Here is a 22251-nt window from a genome sequence, read left to right on the forward strand (position 1 = left end):
ATTTTTTGCGGGACTGCGACATTGCGGCGGACAGATCGGACCCCTAACTTGCACTTTTGACAGTTTTGGGGGGACCAGTGACAGTACTACAGTAATCAGTGCTAAAAATATGCACTGTTGCTGTAATAATGACACTGGCAGGGAAGGGGTTGACCTAGTGGGTGATCAAAGGGTTAAATATGAGCCTAGGGGAGTGTTTACTATCTGTGGGGGGATGAGCTTTTGAAATGATCACAGAGGCCTGTGATCCTATAAAGAAGGATCACAGTTGGTCTGTAAACATTTCAGAGAGAAGAATGGTCAGCTGTGTTTACAACAGCTGCCCGCCCTTCTCTCTCAGCGGGCAGCGATCGCGGGTGCACCGGGCACCAGGTGCGTGACCGACATACCCCTACGTCAGTTCACACAGGAGGGGCTGCCTGTCGCAGTATAACTGCAGCGGGCGGTCCGTAGCTGGTTAACCACTTGCCGAACGCCTAACGTACATTTACTGCGGCAAGTCGGCTCTCCTACGCGAAATCACGTACCTGTACATCATTTCGTGTAGGAGCTCTAGGGGGCGCGGCTGCAGGAGGAGTCAATCAACGGGTCCAGTGGACCCGATGTCCACCAGCCACCCGCAATCGTTCCCAAGACAGACAGAATAGCGATCTGCCTATGTAAACAAGGCAGATCGCCATTCTGTCAGGGGAGAAGATAGAGATCTTGTATTTCTGCTTAACAGGAACACGGATCTCTGTCTTCACCCAGTCAGAGCACCTCATCCACACAGTTAGCAAGCACCCCCTAGGGCACATCTGTCAAACACAAGGCCTGCAGGCCGAATCTGGCACTCCAGGCCATTTTATGTGGCCCTCGCACCTCTCCTGACGCTGCAGGAGAGCTCCTGCCCTCCTCTGGTCCTCCTCCAGACCCTGTACTTTCCGCTTTCCAGAAATGCCTCCAGCTTCATCCCAGCAGCAGCACAAGGTAAGGAGGTGCGCTGTGATGTAAGGGAGGTGGGGGACTCAACTTCTGATGGGGAAGAGGCAGCCTGTTTTGAACTCTGGGTACGATTTGAGTGGATCCGCCAGCTATCCTGTTCACCCTTAATAGCAGTGGATGCGAGAGGGTTAAGGACACCAGGTTCTGACTGTGGGAACGATCCCGGGTGCAATAACTACAGTTCCTGTTGAATAGGACTCAAAGTATATATACACCAGACATATGGTGAGTGCATAGGCACAGTGGAGGGGACCGGACATCTGGTGAGTGCATAGGCACGGTGGAGGGGACCAGACATCTGGTGAGTGCGTAGGCACGGTGGAGGGGACCGGACATCTGGTGAGTGCATAGGCACGGTGGAGGGGACCGGACATCTGGTGAGTGCGTAGGCACGGTGGAGGGGACCGGACATCTGGTGAGTGCATAGGCACGGTGGAGGGGACCAGACATCTGGTGAGTGCATAGGCACGGTGGAGGGGGACCAGACATCTGGTGAGTGCATAGGCACGGTGGAGGGGACCAGACATCTGGTGAGTGCATAGGCACGGTGGAGGGGACCAGACATCTGGTGAGTGCATAGGCACGGTGGAGGGGACCAGACATCTGGTGAGTGCATAGGCACGGTGGAGGGGACCAGACATCTGGTGAGTGCATAGGTACGGAGGAGGGGACCAGACATCTGGTGAGTGCATAGGCACGGTGGAGGGGACCAGACATCTGGTGAGTGCATTGGCACGGTGGAGGGGATCACTATTTGAGTTGACTTTATATCTAAGAAGTGCACTGGTGGCTTTTCATTTAACCTATAAAACAAGAAGATCTTCTCCCCATATTCACGATAGCGTTTGAATGACACGCTTCTTCAAGGACTTACTATTTCTTTTGACTGGATCTTTAGCAGATGGACTAGCCTCTTTATAGTTTGATATGTCTCGTATATTTGATTGGTCTCGTTTATTTATATTTCGTTTATAGCACTGATTTGGACACTCATTTATCATTTTAGACTTTTTAGCACTGCACTTTTTGTTTACATATGTGATCAGTTGAATTTAATTGTTACTTACTATTATTTTTTCTTACAGAACTCCGATGGTAAACTGACTCTGCAGGAATTTCAAGAAGGATCAAAGGCAGACCCCTCGATTGTGCAGGCACTATCTCTATATGATGGATTGGTATAGGGATCACCTACCACAGCTGTATGTAAGTAGCTAAGGTAGACTTTCAAACTCGCTATATAACCCGCATCTGGGATCTGAGCTGTCTGTGCGAACCTTGGCTTAATAATTCCTGGAAACTATATACAATATATGCAAAAAATACAATTGTGCCTCGTTTCCACTGAGTGGTACGGTGCGGTACGGTTCGGAACTGTACACCTTGCGTTTCCACTGCCTATAGTACCCTTTCATGATAGGCGTGGTGTAGCCGGAAAGCTGTGATGGACGATTCTCTGTCAACCAATCAAAGTTCTACAGAGTGTAGCTCCACCCTGTTGGTACGGTACTGATTTGCTTGGTACCCCAACGAAAGGCTCCCAAAAAAGTGGTACGGTACGGTTTGGAATTAGGGTACCATCCACAATGGAAACGGCAAAAATTGCGTACCGAACCGTACCATACGAGGATTCATTTATAAAATTCTACATAATCAGCAGGATTGGTCCACCAAAATTGATATTTTGCAAAGACTTGTGTGGAGATGTGTTAGCACCATCGTTCTTGGCTTTTTCTGAAGGCCCCTCCACCTGCGCCATTAGAGTTTGAGTGTTAAATAATATTAATTCATGGTTAAATCCTGACAACACTTTTCCGTTTTGGACTGGGGATTGTTAAAATATTTGCAGGATTTCATTGCTGTCTGAGTCCCTGTCTGAAAAAGGTAGAAATCTCTCCAAAATTAGGTGAAATTTACCTGACGGCTGTCACCGGAAGAAGTGTGTTTCCATTGGAAGAGTTCCTATTCTGGTGACATCTGTAAAATGTTGGTTTTCCAGTTGCTTTCTTCTCTGGTTACATTGATACCATAGTATGCAAAAATTGAGACATGATCCTAGATATAGTGGTGCCAGATCCAATACATATGTAAAGAAGCGAAAAAAAGGGGAAGGTATAACCCCCAGAAGTGATAGGAGTTGATAGGCATAAAGAACAAAATTCATTACATGGTTAATTCAAACAAAATCCCAAACAAAGATTGTACATAATATATTTTCAATTTTAATTTCTTTTAGTCATCGGTATATATTCTATCCCTGGGTTTGAGGGGGAGAGACACAGTGGCGGCCCGTGCATTGGGGGCGCAGGGGCACCGCCCCCCTATCCATGCATCCGGCCCCCTAATCTACATGCAGGGCGCCGGACGCATGGATTCCAATAGGGGTTTTTTTGTTTTCTTTTGAAGCATGTGATTAGAGCCAGAGGCTCTAATAGGCTTCAAAAAAGGGTGGGCTCGGGGCGCAGAGCACTGCGCTCGGAGCCCACCCAGTTGTGTGACAATAGGGAATGAATATTCGCTATTGTCACACAGATTCTCCTCCTGGCCTATCAGGAAGCGGGTATGGTGTGTGGGCTGGTGTGGTCAGCGGGGGGGGGGGGGGAGTGTATGGTTTGGTCCGTCTGCCGCCCCCCTCCGGCCCATGGAGCACCAGCCACCACTGATGGTACACCCATGAAGCCAGGGAAACAGCCATATAAAGGGAGATTGATGGAGGAGCCATATAGTTAATATAAAAACCTATAAAATATCTCTCCCAGCACGTATCCACCCACAGACTGGTGTGAGGAGGTTGGCTATAAACATATCTATTGCACATAGTCCTTAAAAATACAGGAAGTTAATAACCGTCTCAATTTAGTATATATCAATATATATATATATATATATATATATATATATATATATATATATATATATGGACTAAAAAGCCAAAGAGTAGATAGAAAAACGTACTTATAATATAGGACAGAGGGTACCCAATAATCTCTTGGATGGAGGCAGTAGAGTAATAATGGTGGTAGGATGGAGGCAGTAGAATAATAATGGTGGTAGGATGGAGGCAGTAGAGTAATAATGGTGGTAGGATGGAGGCAGTAGAGTAATAATGGTGGTAGGATGGAGGCAGTAGAGTAATAATGGTGGTAGGATGGAGGCAGTAGAGTAATAATGGTGGTAGGATGGAGGCAGTAGAGTAATAATGGTGGTAGAATTGTTCCAACTGGAACTAACCAATGTGCGTATATATCCTTAAATGTGTAAATAACAGGAGAAAGACAAGAGATGGGCAGGAGGGACGGTTGCCCTGGGCTCAATGGTTTATTGCAGGGATGGGGGAGCGCCTTGACCCTAACCGTAAGGGAAGGGGGGGGGCGCAGTTTGGCATCCTTGCCCTGGGTGCTGGATGTCCTTGTCCCGGCACTGCATAAGGGATGTCCAAAGTGAACCTTCCTGTAAAGGACCAACAGCTTGTGTAGATGCCGATTCGATCAAGGTGGGATAGCCCCTCCAGCAGGGAGACAAAAATTGAGGATTTGGTAAAATTGGGTTTTTTTAAATTAACCATATAATGAATTTTGGTCTTTATGAGCAACTTTGTATACTATATAATGTATACTTACCATGCTAATGGGATCCCCTGAAGAAGCTGCATAGTGAAACGCGTAGCGATCCATTTGTAGATTTGTACATTAGAACTCTTTTGACCCGGGCATAGAGGTCGGCCATCTTGATGGTCTTCAGACACAGACCCTGCTACATGTCGGACTACTTACAGGTTCTTTTGGCTCAGGAGAATGTTGCTCGGCACTGTTGTGCTCATTTATCTATGTGATGGTTTTTATGTATTTAGAATTTTTATTATAATACATTTTGTATGTATTTACACATTAAGGATTGTACATTTCTTTAGGAGATTAATTAGTGGATACCTTAAAAGTCCTATCACTTCTGGGGGTTATCCCTTCCCCTTTTTTTTTTTCGCTTCTTTACATTGATACCATAGACCAGCCGGTCTCCACCTTTGAACCCCAAAGGAACCTTGAAAATAATTTTCAGCTCTCAGGGAGCTCCTGTTAAAATAATTGAGGGTCATTGGGAAAATGCTCTTTACATTGATGGTCGGTGGGAAGAATGCCGCCCTTACAGATGGTGAACACGATTCGAATTTTAATTTTGTCCAAAAAGTCCTTACAATTGTAATTCGGAAATTCGCATACATCTGAATTTCCCAATAACTAAATATTTGTCCAAATTTCGAAACTAATTGCACGTGGCCATTTGTGTATGTAGGATTGTAAAAAATTTTTTTTTTTTTTTTTTACCCTTTTATTGGTTGAACTAGATGGACTTGTGTCTTATTTCAACCAGACTAACCATGTAAGTATGTAGCCACTGAGGTCTAAGAAACTGCTAGGTGATTTAAAGCCTGGCCCCAGGCACATCTATTTTTATGTTGTTTTAATCTTTAATTCATTAACACTGTCAATATTTCAGGAGCACTCTAAGCTCTATGCGCTGAGTGCGGCAAATATGTACAGCGGGAGCCGCACTTTTGGTTCTCCGCTGCATCAGAACAAGGTCTATAAATGACACCAGTTCCAATGTTGTGTCTCAGACCCCCTCACTCTACTGTATGTAAAGTAAAGGACAAACATCATCACTATGTTGTTCTTTGTAAGTGAGAGGGGCAGAGGATCCTCGCTCGAACTGATGCCCATCATTGAACCCGCTGTAAGTGCCACCGCTGTACGTATCGGCAGCACTTAGCATAGCTTATAGAGCTCCTTAAGCAGGTTTTATCCAAAAATAGGTGCAGGAACCCCCCCCCCTTCTGATGCACCCTTCATCTCCGCCCCCTACCCACCACTGAGCACCATCCCTTGGTTCCACCACCTACCCACCTCTGAGCACCGTCCCTTGGTTCCACCTCTGAGCACCGTCCCTTGGTTCCACCTCCTACCTACCTTAGAGCATTGTCCCTTGGTTCCACCTCTTACCCACCTCTGAGCACCTTCCCTTGGTTCCACCTTTTACCCACCTCTGAGCACCATCCCTTGGTTCCACCTCCTACCCACCTCTGAGCACCATCCCTTGGTTCCACCTCTGAGCACCATCCCTTGGTTCCACCTCCTACCCACCTCTGAGCACCATCCTTTGGTTCCACCTCCTACCCACCTTCTGAGCACCATCCCTTGGTTCCACCTCCTACCCACCTCTGAGCACCATCCCTTGGTTCCACCTCTGAGCACCATCCTTTGGTTCCACCTCCTACCCACCTTCTGAGCACCATCCCTTGGTTCCACCTCCTACCCACCTCCCAGTACAGCCCCTTTTAGGAAATACAGAACCAAGTATCATTTTGTGCTGCTAAGTAATTTGTATGGAACCTGATAGACCCCACCCCAGCAACAGTAGACCCCACTAATACCAATAAACCCCACCCCAGCAACAATAGATCCACCACACAACAATAGACCTCCCAGCAACAATAGATCCCCCACACACCAATAGACCCCCCCCCCCCCAGTAAAAAAAATACAAACCCAGCAAGAATAGATCTCCCAGTGGCCAGCATCAAGAGACCCTTCAGCAGCCAGCAACAATCAACCTCTCCCTCAAAAATAGATCTCGCCCAGCAACAATTGACCCTCCCAGCAAAAAGAGACCCCCCCCCCCCCACCAGCAACATAGAAGAGAGCGTTTCCCCTAAGGGTTTGGGACTTTAAAGGCACTGAAAATGTCCAATAATAAAAAAATCATATATTTTATTGACACATAGTAGAAAATCATAACACACATATATATAAAAAATAGCAAACAATTGATCATGGAAATATCAATACACAGAGAGTGAAAATCTATTGCAGCATTACAGTACCCAACGCGTTTCAACGCTTTTGTATGCTTCTTCTTCTTCAGGGGTATATATGTTTTTGCTGCATGGCATTTCTAAAACAGAGCAATACAGTAATTAATATACATATTACAGAGTATAACAGTAAATTACAAATCATCCATAATCGAAAAACGTACATTGTCTGTGTCATTGATCAGATTATGTTTGCTCATCAATAAAAACAGCCGTCTCAAATCCTGCTTGTCAGGTCTGGGTCACATCAAAGGGCTTAAACCATTGATTTCTGGTAGTCTCCTAGGGGTGACAGCTAGGAGAGGCTTGTATTCTATGGCCCAAGACAGTGTATGCGACTGAAGCCCATGCAACAGCAAGGATCCCTGTTAGGAGATAGCAGTACCCAAAACTTTTTGCTAATGTTCAAAGGAAGACCGCTTCCCAGAGCAGAAAGTAGTGCAAATTAAATCAATAAGTATAGCTGAAAGGAGTATAAAGACTGCAATTCTAATGATTGGGACATGGGAGCAGGGTCTTATACATAAAGCAGATAGGTGGACTGCTATGCCCTGTGACAGTTCTCAGAGGGCCAATAACATACATGGGTGTATCTAAGAGAAAGAAGAAAAAGAGTCCATATCCCAAATCCCCCCACCAGGAACAATAGATCTACCCAGCAACAATAGACCCCCACACAAAAATAGATCTCCCAGCGATATTCTATCCCCCAGCAGCCAAATCAAATAGACCCTCCAGCACTCCTTGCCATAAAATACATTTATTTACATTTAGTGCTGGAGGTGCCGGAACTGTGTTCCTGTGCATTCCCACTGAAAAAAGCCCTGTCCTGAAGTAAGAACAAATTGATAGTGTTAATGTGAGTATTAAAGATGGGAAACAACATAAAAATAGCTGTGTCTGGAGTTTTGCTTGAAAGTACTACTGTACTTTCAATAAATATATTTTATTTGTCTTTGTCCCAGCAGCCTATAAGAATTGGCAATATGATGGGTTTCCTTATTTGAAGAGAAAGTTTGTTTCCGGCAATGTTGCCGCAGCCTCCATGAGTACATGCGCTGTTCTCTGTGGAGCCAGATTCCTTATTCAGCTCCATGCAAAGCACGTCTTTAGTCTTCAAAGATCGCCTTTAGCCAGCCAGGAACTGCAGAATGAGTGCAAACACCAAATCAGACCATGCTGCTGGAGACCTCTATAGGCTACAGCAGTGGTCTCCAAACTGCGGCCCAGGGGCCAGATGCGGCTTTTGGCTTACTTCTTCAGCCCATGGGACACTATTTCTCCAACTGACACCAATGATGAGGCACCATTTCTCCAACTAACACCAATGATGAGGCACTATTCCTACCACTGACACTATTAATGGAGCACTATTCCTCCAACTGATACCAACCATGGGACACAATTCCTTCCACTGACACCAACCATGGGACCCAATTCCTTCCACTGACACCATTGATGGGGCACTTTTCCTCCCACTGATCCCAACCATGGGACACTATTCCTCCCGCTGATCCAAACCATGGGGCACTATTCCTCCCACTGATCCCAACCATAAGGGACTATTCCTCCCACTGATCCCAGCAATGGGGCACTATTCCTCCCACTGATACCAACCATGGGGCACTATTCCTCTCACTGATACCAACCATAAGGGACTATTCCTCCCACTGATCCCAGCAATGGGGCACTATTCCTCTCACTGATACCAAGGATGGGACACTATTCCTCCCAATGATCCCAACCATAAGGGACTATTCCTCCCACTGATCCCAGCAATGGGGCACTATTCTTCCCACTGACACCAACCATGGGACACAATTCCTCCCATTGATGCCAACCATGGGACACTATTTCTCCCACCAATCCCAACCATAGGGCACTATTCCTCCCACTGATCCCAACCATGGGGCACTATTCCTCCCAATGAGCCCAACTATGAGACACTATTCCTCCCACTGATACCAATGATGAGGCACTATTCCTCCCACTGATACCAATGATGGGGCACTATTCCTCCCACTGATACCAACCATGGGGCACTATTCCTCCCACTGAGCCCAACCATGGGGCACAATTCCTCCCACTGAGCCCAACCATGGGGCACAATTCCTCCCACTGAGCCCAACTATGAGACACTATTCCTCCCACTGAGCCCAACTATGAGACACTATTCCTCCCACTGATACCAATGATGGGGCACTATTCCTCCCACTGATACCAACCATGGGGCACAATTCCTCCCACTGAGCCCAACTATGAGACACTATTCCTCCCACTGAGCCCAACTATGAGACACTATTCCTCCCACTGATACCAATGATGGGACACTATTCCTCCCACTGAGCCCAACCATGGGGCACTATTCCTCCCACTGAGCCCAACCATGGGGCACAATTCCTCCCACTGAGCCCAACTATGAGACACTATTCCTCCCACTGAGCCCAACTATGAGACACTATTCCTCCCACTGATAACAACCATGAGACACTATTCCTCCTACTGATACCCACCATGGGGCACTATTCCTCCCACCGAAATATTTATCCCCCTTCATGACCAGGCCACATTTTGTGAAACGGCACTGCGTTATTCTAACTGACCATTGCGCAGTCATGGAACACGGTACCCAAATAGAATTTATGACCTTTTTTCCCCACAAATAGAGCTTTCTTTTGGCGGTATTTGATCACTTCTGCATTTTTTTTTTTTCCTCGAAAAACAAAAAAGCTAAAATTTTGAACAAAAAAAAAAAACAACTTTCTGCTACCAAACATATCCGATAAAAAAATGTAAAAAATCTAATTTCTTCATCGATTTAGGCAAATATGTATTCTGCTACATATTTTTGGTAACCAAAAAAGTCCAAAAAAGCGTTTATTGATTGGTTTGCACAAAAGTTATAGCGCCTACAAACTATGGGATATTTTTATTTATTATTTTTACTAGTAATGGCAGCGATCAGTGACTTTTAGTGGGACTGCGATATTGCAGTGGACATTCTGACACTAACTGACAGTTTGCAGGAACCAGTGACACTAATACGGGGTTCAGTGCTAAAAATATGTACTGTCACTGTACTAATGACACTGGCTGGGAAGGGGTTAAACATCAAAAGGTTAACTGTATGCCTAGCCAGTGTTTTTTTTATACTGTGTGAGGTGCTTTTACTAGAGGAAGAGATGGAATTTATTCCCTGCTTTGCAGGGACACAAATTAAATCTCTTCCCCAATATTTACATAGGCAAATTGCAGTTCTGTCTCTCTGGCTGACAATCGGCAGGCGCCAGCGGACATAGAGTCTGCCGTACCCATCACAGCGGGGGCGAGCCACCGGCGGCGCGCATTTGCGCCCCCTTCCTGGAAGTGAGGGATCAAGTGTATGTATAAATAAATATATATATATATATATATGTGATCCAGCACACAGCTGCCGCCCTGTAGCAGTAAAACTGCTACAAGTGGTTAAAGTGATTGTAAGCCTTGTTATTGTTAGGCTGCACACGCATTTTCACTTTACCTCATTTACAAACCTCCCAACTTTTTGAGATGGGAATGAGGGACACCTATTGCCAAAAGTATGTAGGCATAGGACACAAGTAGAAAGATGATCCGCTCACCGGTAGTTGCTCTTAAAAAAATCTTCATCTATATTCAGGAAGCACAGAATACAACTGCTGATAAGATCAGTTGACGCGTTTCAGCCTATAAGGCCTTAGTCTTGTAGGCATAGGACACGCCCGCTGCCACGCCCCTTAAAGGAGAATTCTAGAAAAAATTATTAGTCAAACCCGTAAGTGCTTTTTTTTACCACTACTTTTGCTTTATACTGGCGCTTACAATTGACAAATGCAGCACTTTATAATTTGGATGAAAGGTTTAGCACTGGGAAACACTATTTAAAATAGTGATCATGCGTTTTATATAAAAATATATAGATCAGATCAAAATGAAGGACAAATGAGGAGGAAAGAGGGGCTTTGTGCCAAATCAGGGACAGTCCCTCGAAATCAGGGGCAATTGGGAGCTATGAATTCAAACAGGCACTGAGGCCAGGTGACCACGGGCCATGTGTTCAGGTAGATTAAACCACCAGATTACAATCAAATTATTACAGCGCTTGCTCAAAAATCATGAATTGAATGTCATATTATAGAATCAGTGAAAATACTACAAAGTAGGGATCGACTGATTATCGGCAAAGCCGATATATATCGAGGGCCGACATGCACTTTCCCCGATATATATCGGAATCGGCCCCGATATTTCAGAAAGTGCTGTACCGGAGTGATGCCTGCAGCTAGAGGCATCACTCCGGTACCGACGTCCATAGTCGACGGTCGGCTGTCTTGAAATGACAACCGATGCGGCTGAGAAGCCTTCCGTGGCTCGCCCAGGTCTCCCGTCCCACAGGTAGACCCAGGCAACCAGCCTGCACGGCCGCAGAAGGCCCGATCAAAGCCGCATTCGACTCTGATCGGGTCTCCATGCAAAAACCCGGAAGTGATGTCATGACATCACTTCCGGGTACCTGGCGCCAAATTTTAAAAAATGACAGCACTCAAAACAGCCAAACTTGGTGTTTTGAATGCTTTTAAGTGCAGAGGGAGGGGTTTGGGGACTTTTAGACCCCCAGATCCCTCCACAAGATTACCTGTCAAAGAAAAAAAAATAAAAACATTTTTTTTTAAATGTACAAAAATATCGGCATATATCGGCCGATACCGATATGCATTGGCCAAAATATCAGTATCGGCAATGAAAAAAAGATATTGGTCGATCACTACTACAAAGTCTTTCAATATTGTCTTGTAAAGTGCTCAAGTGCTCCAAACTCCAAAAAAACAAAGTGTTGAAGTGCTTCATGTAACCATGCCGTGAGGTGGGCTTCACTCCCCTCTTCTATCCCCACTCACCAGAAATAATGGACCCACAGCTTTGCAGTTTGAGGGTCAACCAAGCTTGTATCTGGTGAGATGGAATCCAGCTTGCTTAGCAATTAATTGTTGGTCTTGAGGTGGTTTTAATGTCCTTCAAACTCAATGAGATAAATGCTTACCCATAGTGAAGTACAGTAAAAAAAATATTTATTTCGCAGAATAAAAAAAAATCACTTACAAGATTTGCAGATAACACAGGCATAAAACAATGCTTGAAGCTCTTCCGGGTTCGGTCGCTGATGTCCTTGATGACGCCCTGGGGAGGGGCAAAACGTGTTGGCGCATTTCCGGTTTTTGTCCAACCAACGACTTTACTTCCTGTCCATCAGCGCGAACCCGGAAGAGCCTCGAGCATTGTTTTACGCTTGTGTTATCTGCAAATCTTGTAAGTGATTTTGTATTCTGCGCAATAAAAGTTTTTTTTACTGTACTTCACTATGGGTACCATTAATCTCATTGAGTTCGAAGGTCACTAGAACCACCTCAAGACCAACAATTGGTGGGACCCGATTTAATTACAAAGCGAGCTGGATTCTATCTCACCAGATACACCACTATTACGACTAGGCGCCAAGGAGGATTGGTGACTGGTTTAAATAACAATTTGCCCATAGCTGCAAAAGAGAGTCACCCTAGGGAACAAGGATGCTGGAAATAGTTGCACACAGTCACTCTCACAAGGCGCTTTGGGCTGTAATTAATAAGTTCCCTGGAATTGGTATGAACTTCAAATAAAATCTATTTAATAGTAACAAAGAATACAAGATGGTGGGAGCCACTGGAGAATGATGGTAAACATGGGTACATTACCACGAAAGGCCACCTGGCTGACCCTGAGATGAAAGCCACATGCCCAGGTCGATGGATGGAGTCAAACTGGAGACCAATCCTGTGGCTTATGGGCAGCACGTCAATGGCATGTGTGGAGGGGAGGACCAGTGCCCGCAAACCGGAGGAGGAGGATGGCCGCTTCTGTGTTACCTGCTGATGTCTGTAGGCTGTAGCATCAGCGGACCAGATGACAGGGGAGCCGTGGTAGGGTGATCACATTTGGTCCTGCTTGCTCCGCCTACATGCCTGTACTGGCACCCGGCTCAGCCTCTCAGCAAGCCACTGAGAGTCTGAGCTGGCTGCTCCCACCCACGCTGGCAGAGCCCCCCCTTGCCTTAATGCACCCCCCCCCATGTTGAGGGCATGTGGCCTGGTATGGTTCAGGAGGGAGGGGGGGAGGGCTTTCGCTCTTCCCCTCTTTCTCCTGACCTGCTGGGCTGCATGCTCGGATAAAGGTCTGGTATAGAATTGGGGGGGGGTCAATGCCATTTTTTTTTTTCTTGTTAAATGCCCCCATGTTGAGGGCATGTGGCCTGATATGGTTCTGGAGGAGGGGGGCACTACCTCTTTCCCTCCCTTTCCTGACCTGTCCAGCTGGATGCTCGGATAAGGGTCTGGTATGGATTTTGAGGGAGACCCCATGCCAATTTTTGAACATGTTTGGCATGGAGTTCTCCAAATCTATACTAGGCCATTTGGGACTTGGCGGGGGTTGAATGCCGTTTTTTCAGGGGTTTTTTTTTTTTTTTCAGCAATATTTTTTTGCGGACAGCTGATGACTCATCAGTTGTTAGGGATGCCGCGGCCGGCTTCCTGGCCCTCTCCTTAGCAACCAGTTAAACACTTCTGAGACCAGAAGATTTTCCCCCTTAATGACCAGGCCATTTTCTGCGATCGCCACTGCGTTTATTTAACTGAAAATTGCGCGGTCGTGCGACGCTGTACCAAAATAAAATTGATATCCTTTTTTCCCCACAAATAGAGCTTTCTTTTGGTGGTATTTGATCACCTCTGCAATTTTTATTTTTTGCGCTATAAACAAAAAAAAGAGCAACAATTCTGAAAAAAAAAAAAAAAATGCAATAAGCGTAGTTTGATTGGTTTGCGCAAAAGTTATTGCGTCTACAAACTAGGGGAAAACTAGGGGAAAGATTTGTCATTTTTTTTTATTTTTTACTAGCAATGGCGGCGATCAGCAATTTTTAGCGGGACTGCGACATTGCGGCGGACAGATCGGACACCTAACTGACATTTTTGACACTTTTGGTGGGACCAGTGACATTACTACAGTGATCAGTGCTAAAGAGGTTAACACCCAGGGCGATCAAAGGGTTAAATGTGAGCCTAGGGGGTGCTTTCTAACTGTGTGAGGGATGGGCTTATGGAATCAACACAGAGACATGTGTTCCTAAATAGGAGGAACACAGGAGCCCTGTTTTGATTGCTGACAGAACAACAGTCCCTCCACTGGGAGCTTAGCTGCCTCCTTTTAGTCTAGGTTCACATCTATGCGGCTGCGCTTAAAGCGTTTTTCCAGCGCGCTTTGAGGTGCGTTTTTAAACCTTCATTTTTGCATGCAGTTTTCATGCATTTTTAACCACTTGCCGACCAACCGCAGATATACAGCGACAGTTTTCCGTGAAGCGCCATACCAGCACGGCGCTTCGCAGGAGCAATCGTGGGGGCGTGCCCCCCTATTCGCGGGGGAAGCGGAGAAGCCGGTGGCCCCACAGATCAGCTTCCCCTGCGAATGGGGCACGTGCCCCCACGATTGCTCCTGAGAAGCCCTGTGCGGGTAAGGCGATTCACGGTAAACTGACGAACTGCCGCCGTATATCTGCGGCAAGTGTTTAAAAATGCACGAAAACTGCATGCAAAAATGCAGGTTTAAAAATGCACCTCAAAACACGCCGGAAAAACGCTTTAAGCGCAGCCGCATAGATGTGAACCTAGACTAAAAGGAGGCAGCTAAGCTCCCAGTAAGAGAGGGCAAGCTCTTCCTTGTTATAACCTCTAGAGGGTGCTCACCTCTCCACATGGCAAGTGCAGACCTGATGTCCCACTAGTAGTAGTTGGACCTCTCGGCAGCGGATGTGGAAGCCTCCCTCAGTATAGGGGTCTCCTTTTGACTAGAATGTACCAAACACCCACAGGAACATCCCTGGGAGGAGGTACCCCACCCCCATCCTCCCAGCCTCCAGATGTTTACAGCTTGGTGTCACAGCTTGAATTGCCCTATATAACACCAGCTTAAAGACTTTTGTGTGAACTCCAGAGGAAATGATTACACTGATGTCATTGTGTGAATCTTAGCAGGTAAAGCAACACTCTGGAATAAAAATATACACTTCGCAAGAGGAACACCCAATACCCCTACCTTTTTATAATTATATATATATATATATATATATATATATATATATATTATAATATTGGATTGCATACAATATTGGATATTTTTAAATATATTTGATTGGATATATATATATATATATATTTTATATTAATAATATTGGATTGGATATACAGTATATATATATATATTTATATTTTATATATGTTATTATAAATATATATATATATATATATATATATATATATATATATATATATATTTTTTTTTTTTTTTTTTGTATTAATAATATTAATATATATTGGATTGGATATAATATTGGATATTTTATATATATATATATATTGGATTGGAAATAATAAATATATATATATATATATATATATATATATATATATATTATAATATATATAATATTGGATTGGATATAATATTGGATATTTTTAAATATATTTGATTGGATATATATATATATATATATATATATATATATATATATATTTTATATTAATAATATTGGATTGGATATACAGTATATATATATTTTATATATGTCATTATAAATATATATATATATTTTTTTTTTTTGTATTAATAATATTAATATTGGATTGGATATAATATTGGATATTTTATATATATATTGGATTGGAAATAATAAATATATATATTATAATATATATAATATTGGATTGGATATAATATTGGATATTTTTAAATATATTTGATTGGAGATATATATATATATATTTTATATTAATAATATTGGATTGGATATACAGTATATATATATTTATATTTTATATATGTTATTATAAATATATATATATATATATATTTTTTTTTTTGTATTAATAATATTAATATTGAATTGGATATAATATTGGATATTTTATTTATATATATATATATATATATATATATATATATATATGATTGGAAATAATATATATATATATATTATAATATATATAATATTGGATTGGATATAATATTGGATATTTTTAAATATATTTGATTGGAGATATATATATATATATATATATATATATATATATATATATATATATATATATATATATATATATATATATATATATATATATTTTATATTAATAATATTGGATTGGATATACAGTATATATATATTTATATTTTATATATGTTATTATAAATATATATATATATATATATATATATATATATAATTTATATATATATATATATATATAATATATATATTTTTTTGTATTAATAATATTAATATTGGAGTGGATATAATATTGGATATTTTATATATATATATATTGGATATTATATTTTACATATATTTATATATTATACACACACACATATATATAATAATATAATAAAATGTATAAATGTGTTTATATTTATATAATATTTATTTTATTTTATATATATATATATATATATATATATATATATATATATATATATATATATAATTAAACAACTAAGATGACTTCATTGAACCCTTGTGCTTTTTCTTGCTGGAAAAAAAAAAAAAGGTGCATCTATTGTTCCTGCAGGAGCCTGGAAAGCACGGTACCCCCGATCACGGGTGGCCGTTCCTTCAGAGCGCATGCGCCGATGACGTCACTGGCTGCATTAAAAGTAAATATCTCCTAAACGGTGCAACTTTAGGAGATATTTACAGTACCTATAGGTAAAACTTATTAAAGTCCTACCTATAGGTACAAGTTATAAGAGAGGGTTTACAGCCTCTTTAAATACCACCAAAAGAAAGCTCTATTAGTTTGAAAAAAAAAATGATAAAAATGTCATATGGGTACAGTTGTAGCATGACCGTGCAATTGTCAATCAAAGTGCGACAGCTCTGAAAGCAGAGAATTGGTTTGGGCAGGAAGGGGGTGAAAAGTGCCCTGTAGGCAAGTGGTGAACTCCATGTTCTGTGTACTGGGGGAGAGTAGTTATAGTGAATGCAGGTTCCGGGTTTAGTAACATTTTACCTTCCTAGCTTTTCATCATCCAATGCTGACAACATCTTTGTTAACTTTGTATGTGTTTTTATCAGCATCAAGCTTAGCCAGAAGAAAGGATAGCCTGACAGGGAGAGATTAAATCCGAGTGAGAACTAAGACCGCACTTTTATAACAATTCAAAAGCAGAGAATCACATTATGGCAGTTGCTCATTATTGTATGGTTGTCTTTAACCACTTGCCGACCACCCCACGCAGATTTACTGGGGCGTAGATCTACGTGATCATGTGCACGCGGTTTTGGCGGCGCACGCGCGCCGCCGGAGCTGCGCTCCCGCTGTGATTAGACACAACGGGAGCCAGACTACAGGAGGAGTGGGTTAGATCGCCGCCGGCCTCCCACAATCTTCGGATAGAATGACAGAAGAGCCGCCTGCCTATGTAAACAAAGCAGATGGCTCTTCTGTCAGAGAGGCAGGGAAGCTAAGCTGAATCACAGATCTCCCTTTCTGCCTCTGTCCTACCCATCCCCCCCACACTTTCAGTAAGCACAAAAGGGAACACATTTAACCCCTTGATCAACCCCCCCCCCAGTGTTAACCCCTTCCCTGCCAGTGTCATTTATACAGTAACAGTGCATATTATTTAGCACTGCTGACTGTTCTTCTCCCTGGAATGATCATAGAGCGCCTGTGATCCTTCTATATGGGAACCTGTACAGGTCTCTATGATCATTTCAGAAGCCACGCCCCCCCTACAGTTAGAACCACTCCCCTAGGCTCACATTTAACCCCTTGATCACCCACAGTGTTAACCCCTTCCTTGCCAGTGCCATTATTACAGTAACAGTGCATAATATTTAGCACTGAACACAGCTGACTGTTCGTCTCCCTGGAATGATCATAGAGCGCCTGTGATCCTTCTATATGGGATCACAGGTCTCTATGATCATTTCAGAAGCCACGCCCCCCCCACAGTTAGAACCACTCCCCTAGGCTCACATTTAACCCCTTGATCACCCACAGTGTTAACCCCTTCCTTGCCAGTGTCATTATTACAGTAACAGTGCATATTTTTAGCACCGATTACTGTAGTAATGTCACTGGTCCCCCCAAAAATGTCAGTTAGGGGTCCGATCTGTCCGCCGCAATCCCGATAAAAATCACTGATCGCCGCCATTACTAATAAAAAAATAAATTAAATAAAAAGGTCCATAAATCTATCCCGTAGTTTGTAAACGCTATAACTTTTGCGCAAACCAATTAAAATACGCTTTTTGGGATTTATTTTTTTTACCAAAAATATGTAGCAGAATACAAATTGGCCTGAACTGCTAAAAAAAATTAGATTTTTTCCTTTTTTTTTTTATTGGGAATGTTTTATAGCAGAAAGTAAAAAATTGGCGTTTTTTTTTTTTTTTGGTTATAGCGCAAAATCTAAAAATCGCACAGGTGATAAAATACCACCAAAAGAAAGCTCTATTTGTGGGAAAAAAGCTACATCAATTGTATTTGGGTACAGCGTCGCACGAGCGCGCAATTGTCAAAGAGCGCAGTGCCGAATCGCAAGAAAATGGCCTGGTCGTTAAGGGGGCAAATCCTTCCGGAGCTGAAGTGGTTAAATACCTTCTGAGTCATGGACCTTGAAAAGTTCTGCAAATCAGGAGTTGTGACTTGACTTTATCTTTCTTTCCTGTATGGTTTTTCTAAATCAGACATAGAAAGTAATAAAAACCAAAATAACCAGGCAACTAGCATTTTCAGTTTAGTACAGGCTTCATTTAGCTTGCCATTTCTTTCATACAGTTCCATCACCACTAGGGGGTGCTGCAGTCCTGAGCATGTTTACATGCACTTTCTTTGTAGTGCTAATGCTCAATCCTATTGCTGGCTTTTTCAGACAAGGTCAGGCAGCATGGGCCGACTCCAAGCACCTCTCATCACAGGTTTCCTTTAGGGCCCAGTTACAGTGCCTTGAAAAAGTATTCATACCCCTTGAAATTTTCCACATTTTGTCACATAAATGTATTTTATTGGGATTTTACTTTGCTTTGAATATTAAAAATGAATTAAATATTGTTTGTGGTGCTGAGATTAGGGATCGACCGATATCGTTTTTTCAGGGCCGATACTGATTTTCCTTCCACCTTCAGGCCGATGGCCGATATTAGGTGCCGATATTCTGCACTTTTAAAGTTTTTATTTTTACACTGTCCTTTTAATTTATTGGGTTTTTTTTATCACTTTTATTGCTGTCACAAGGAATGTAAATAGGCAATGACAGGTACTCTTTATGGAGGGATCGGGGGTCTGTAAGACCCCAAACCCCTCCTCTGCACTTAAAAGCATTCAAAATGCCAAGTTTGGCTGTTTTGAATGCTGTCAAAAGTCGGGAGGCTGGTGGATATGCCGGCTGGTGGCTCAGGTCTTCCGGTGGGACAGGAGACCTGGGCGGAGCGGCGGAAGGGGTCCCCTCCAGCTGCTTATAATAACAGCCGAGCGGCTTATTAGCCGCATGGGTTAGTATTACAAGAAAGCGGACCTTCGGCTCTAAAAAAAAAACGGTACTAGGGTGCTGTAGCTGCAGGCATCAGTCTGGTACAACCAATTGAGGCTATATCAGCAAGTTTGTAGCCGATACTTAAAAAAAAAAGTGAATATTGGCCTCCGATAATCGGCCCCACCGATAATCAGTCAATCCCTTGCTCAGACGCAGTGAAGATCTGCTGGAAAGTCAATGAGATTTTCATGACCTATTACAAAAAAACTGACCGTCGGCTCTAAAAAAATTATACCAGGGTGATGCCTGTAGCTGCAGGCATCACTCTGGTACAACCACTTGAAGCCATATCGGTAAATTTGTGGCCGATAGTTTAAAAAAATGTGAATATTGGCTTCCGATAATCGGCCCCACTGATAATCGGTCAATCCCTAGCTCAGATGCAGTGAAGATCTGCTGGAAAGTCAATGAGATTTTCATGACCTGCGTTTGCCGCACGTTCTGAACCCATATCAAACGCAGGACGACATAAGCCCTAGAACCCATATTAGTGTCAATTTAACCACTTACCGACCACCCGCCGTCAAATTACGTCGGTCCTTTGACGCCGCAGATAGCTGCCTTAACCCCGGTATTTTTTTAAACGGCGGGCGGTCCTCTTTCAGATAAGGGTGGTCCCAGCGGCGCATTCGCCGCAGGATTACCCTTATAGTGCGGTGGAAGAGGTGCCCCCCCCTGCTGCATCCCGATAGTTTTCCTTACCGAACCCCGGCAGCACTGGGGAAAACGATCTGGTCCCGCTCCTCACAAACAGGAAGTCAAGTGAGGGCAAGATGGCCCCCACTCAACTCTATGGTCTTGGAGGACCTGAGCGACGTCAAACGTCTACTCCTAGCAACCGGTTTAAAGGGCCAATTTTCTTTTTCAGCATTTTTTTTTTTTTCTTTTTAAGCCTTTTTGACCCCAGATCTCACAGTAAAGAGGTCCTGTCATGCTTATTTTTATTACAAGGGGTCTTTACATTCCTTGTAATAGGAATAAAAATGATCAAACATTTTAAAAAAAAACTGTTAAAATAAATAAAGTAAATATGAAAAAACAGCCAATATGAAAAAACAGCCCTGTCCCCGTTAGCTCGCGCGCAGAAGCGAACGCATACGCAAGTCCCGCCCACATATGTAAACAGTGTTCAAACCACACATGTGAGATATCGCCGCAATCGTTCGAACGAGAGCAATAATTTGAGCTCCTCTGTAACTCTTAGCTGGTAACCTGTAGAAATTTTTAAAGTGTCGCCTATGGAGATTAAGTACCAATGTTTGTCGCCATTCCGCGAGCGTGCGCAATTTTGAAGCATGACATGTTGGGTATCTATTTACTCGGCGTAACATTATCTTTCACTTTATGAAAAAAAACTGTTTTCTTATTTTTTAATAAAAAAAAGTTAAATCTTTCCAAACAAAATTGTTTTTGGAAGACCACTGCGCAAATACGGTGTGATAAAAAATACTGCAACGATCTCCATTTTATTCTCTAGGGCAGTGGTGGCGAACCTTGGATGTTTTGGAACTACATTTCCCATGATGCTCAACTACCCTGTAGAGTGCATAAGCATCATGGGAAATGAAGTTCGAAAACATCTGGGGTGCCAAGGTTCGCCATCACTGCTCTGGGGGGTTTCTTTTTATTCTCTAGGGTCTCTGCTAAAAAAAATATATATCATGTTTGGGGGTTCTAAGTAGTTTTCTAGCAAAAAAAAAAAAAAAACGATTTTAGCTTGTAAACACCAAGTGTAAGAAATAGGCCCTGTCCTTAAGTGGTTAATGGTATTGTCACCTCTCTTTTCTAGATGCCCTGGATAATACTATCCTTCCTGTGCCACCAGACCATGTCAGCAGCTTCTCTCCCTCTCTTTAATCACTCCAGTATGGCGCAAGGAGGAGGACGCCCATCCCAGCCACCCTTTTGTCTCCAGATCACCTTCACTAGGGCACTGGCAGTCTCTGGAGAGAGCAGGAACTCCATCCTCCGCTCCCGGTACGGTACCAAACATGCTTCAATCTTTACAACATCCCATTGCCCTCCTGCTGCTTCTTGTGTTTCCTCGCACTCGGAGGAGAATTGCTTACAAAGAAGACCCAGCCTTTTCCCTCTCGCTCCAGGACTTGGGGGCACCAACGCACCACCATCTGGGAGTTCACGCCTCTGCAGACTGTATATTCCGTCCACAATGGCAGACAGTGGCCTCCTGGGTACCAGAAGAGGGAGACAGAAGAGGGTTGTGAGAGACTGTTCCACGAGGCTTTCCCAGTCTTGCAGTATTTAAGGAAAAAGGACTTTTTTTTTTCTTTGGGGTCACGGCAGAAGAATGCTATGATAGGACACGACCGGTTCTGTGTGTGTGTGTGTATTTGGACCCTTTCGACGCACGGCACTCCATGGATTTGGGTCAATTTACATGATGCTGAATTGTGCTTTTTTTTGTGAATAAGTGATTTTTTTATACATATAATATATAGCATATCTTTTTATTTATTTTTTATTGTAGTTGTCATGTCACATGCTTTTATCAGATGGGTCAGGAAAAGTGTATATTGGCTTTGATTCACCTCTCTGTTCTAAGCTTTCATGGTACGTAAAACACACCTCTTCTTTATGCAGCAAAAGGGTTCGTAAGGATTAACGGCTCCGAAGGATTCGGTTTATGGATACTTGTACGTACATGCGGTAAGTGCGTTCAGCCTGAGCTGCCTTTGTCATGCAGCCACCGCATTATAGCGGCAATTCCTTTAAGTGGAACTTTTACCCAT

The 22251-nt window shown here is 43.0% G+C and overlaps 1 protein-coding gene across 1 annotated transcript in view; it reads left to right on the forward strand.

Annotated features, from left to right (window-relative positions):
• The window catches only part of NCS1 (neuronal calcium sensor 1), a 167579-nt gene extending 145596 nt beyond the window's left edge, over positions 1-21983 (forward strand). The window contains exons 7-8 of the mRNA XM_082263105.1: positions 2070-2190; positions 21291-21983. Of these exons, the coding sequence (XP_082119231.1) occupies positions 2070-2168 (99 nt within the window). The 3' untranslated portion in view covers positions 2169-2190; positions 21291-21983. The remainder of the gene's footprint in view (positions 1-2069; positions 2191-21290) is intronic.
• Positions 21984-22251: the final 268 nt, after the last annotated feature.

Source organism: Pelophylax lessonae, assembly GCF_965119305.1.
Source record: "Pelophylax lessonae genome assembly, chromosome: 7".
Classification (NCBI taxonomy): Eukaryota; Metazoa; Chordata; class Amphibia; order Anura; family Ranidae; genus Pelophylax; species Pelophylax lessonae.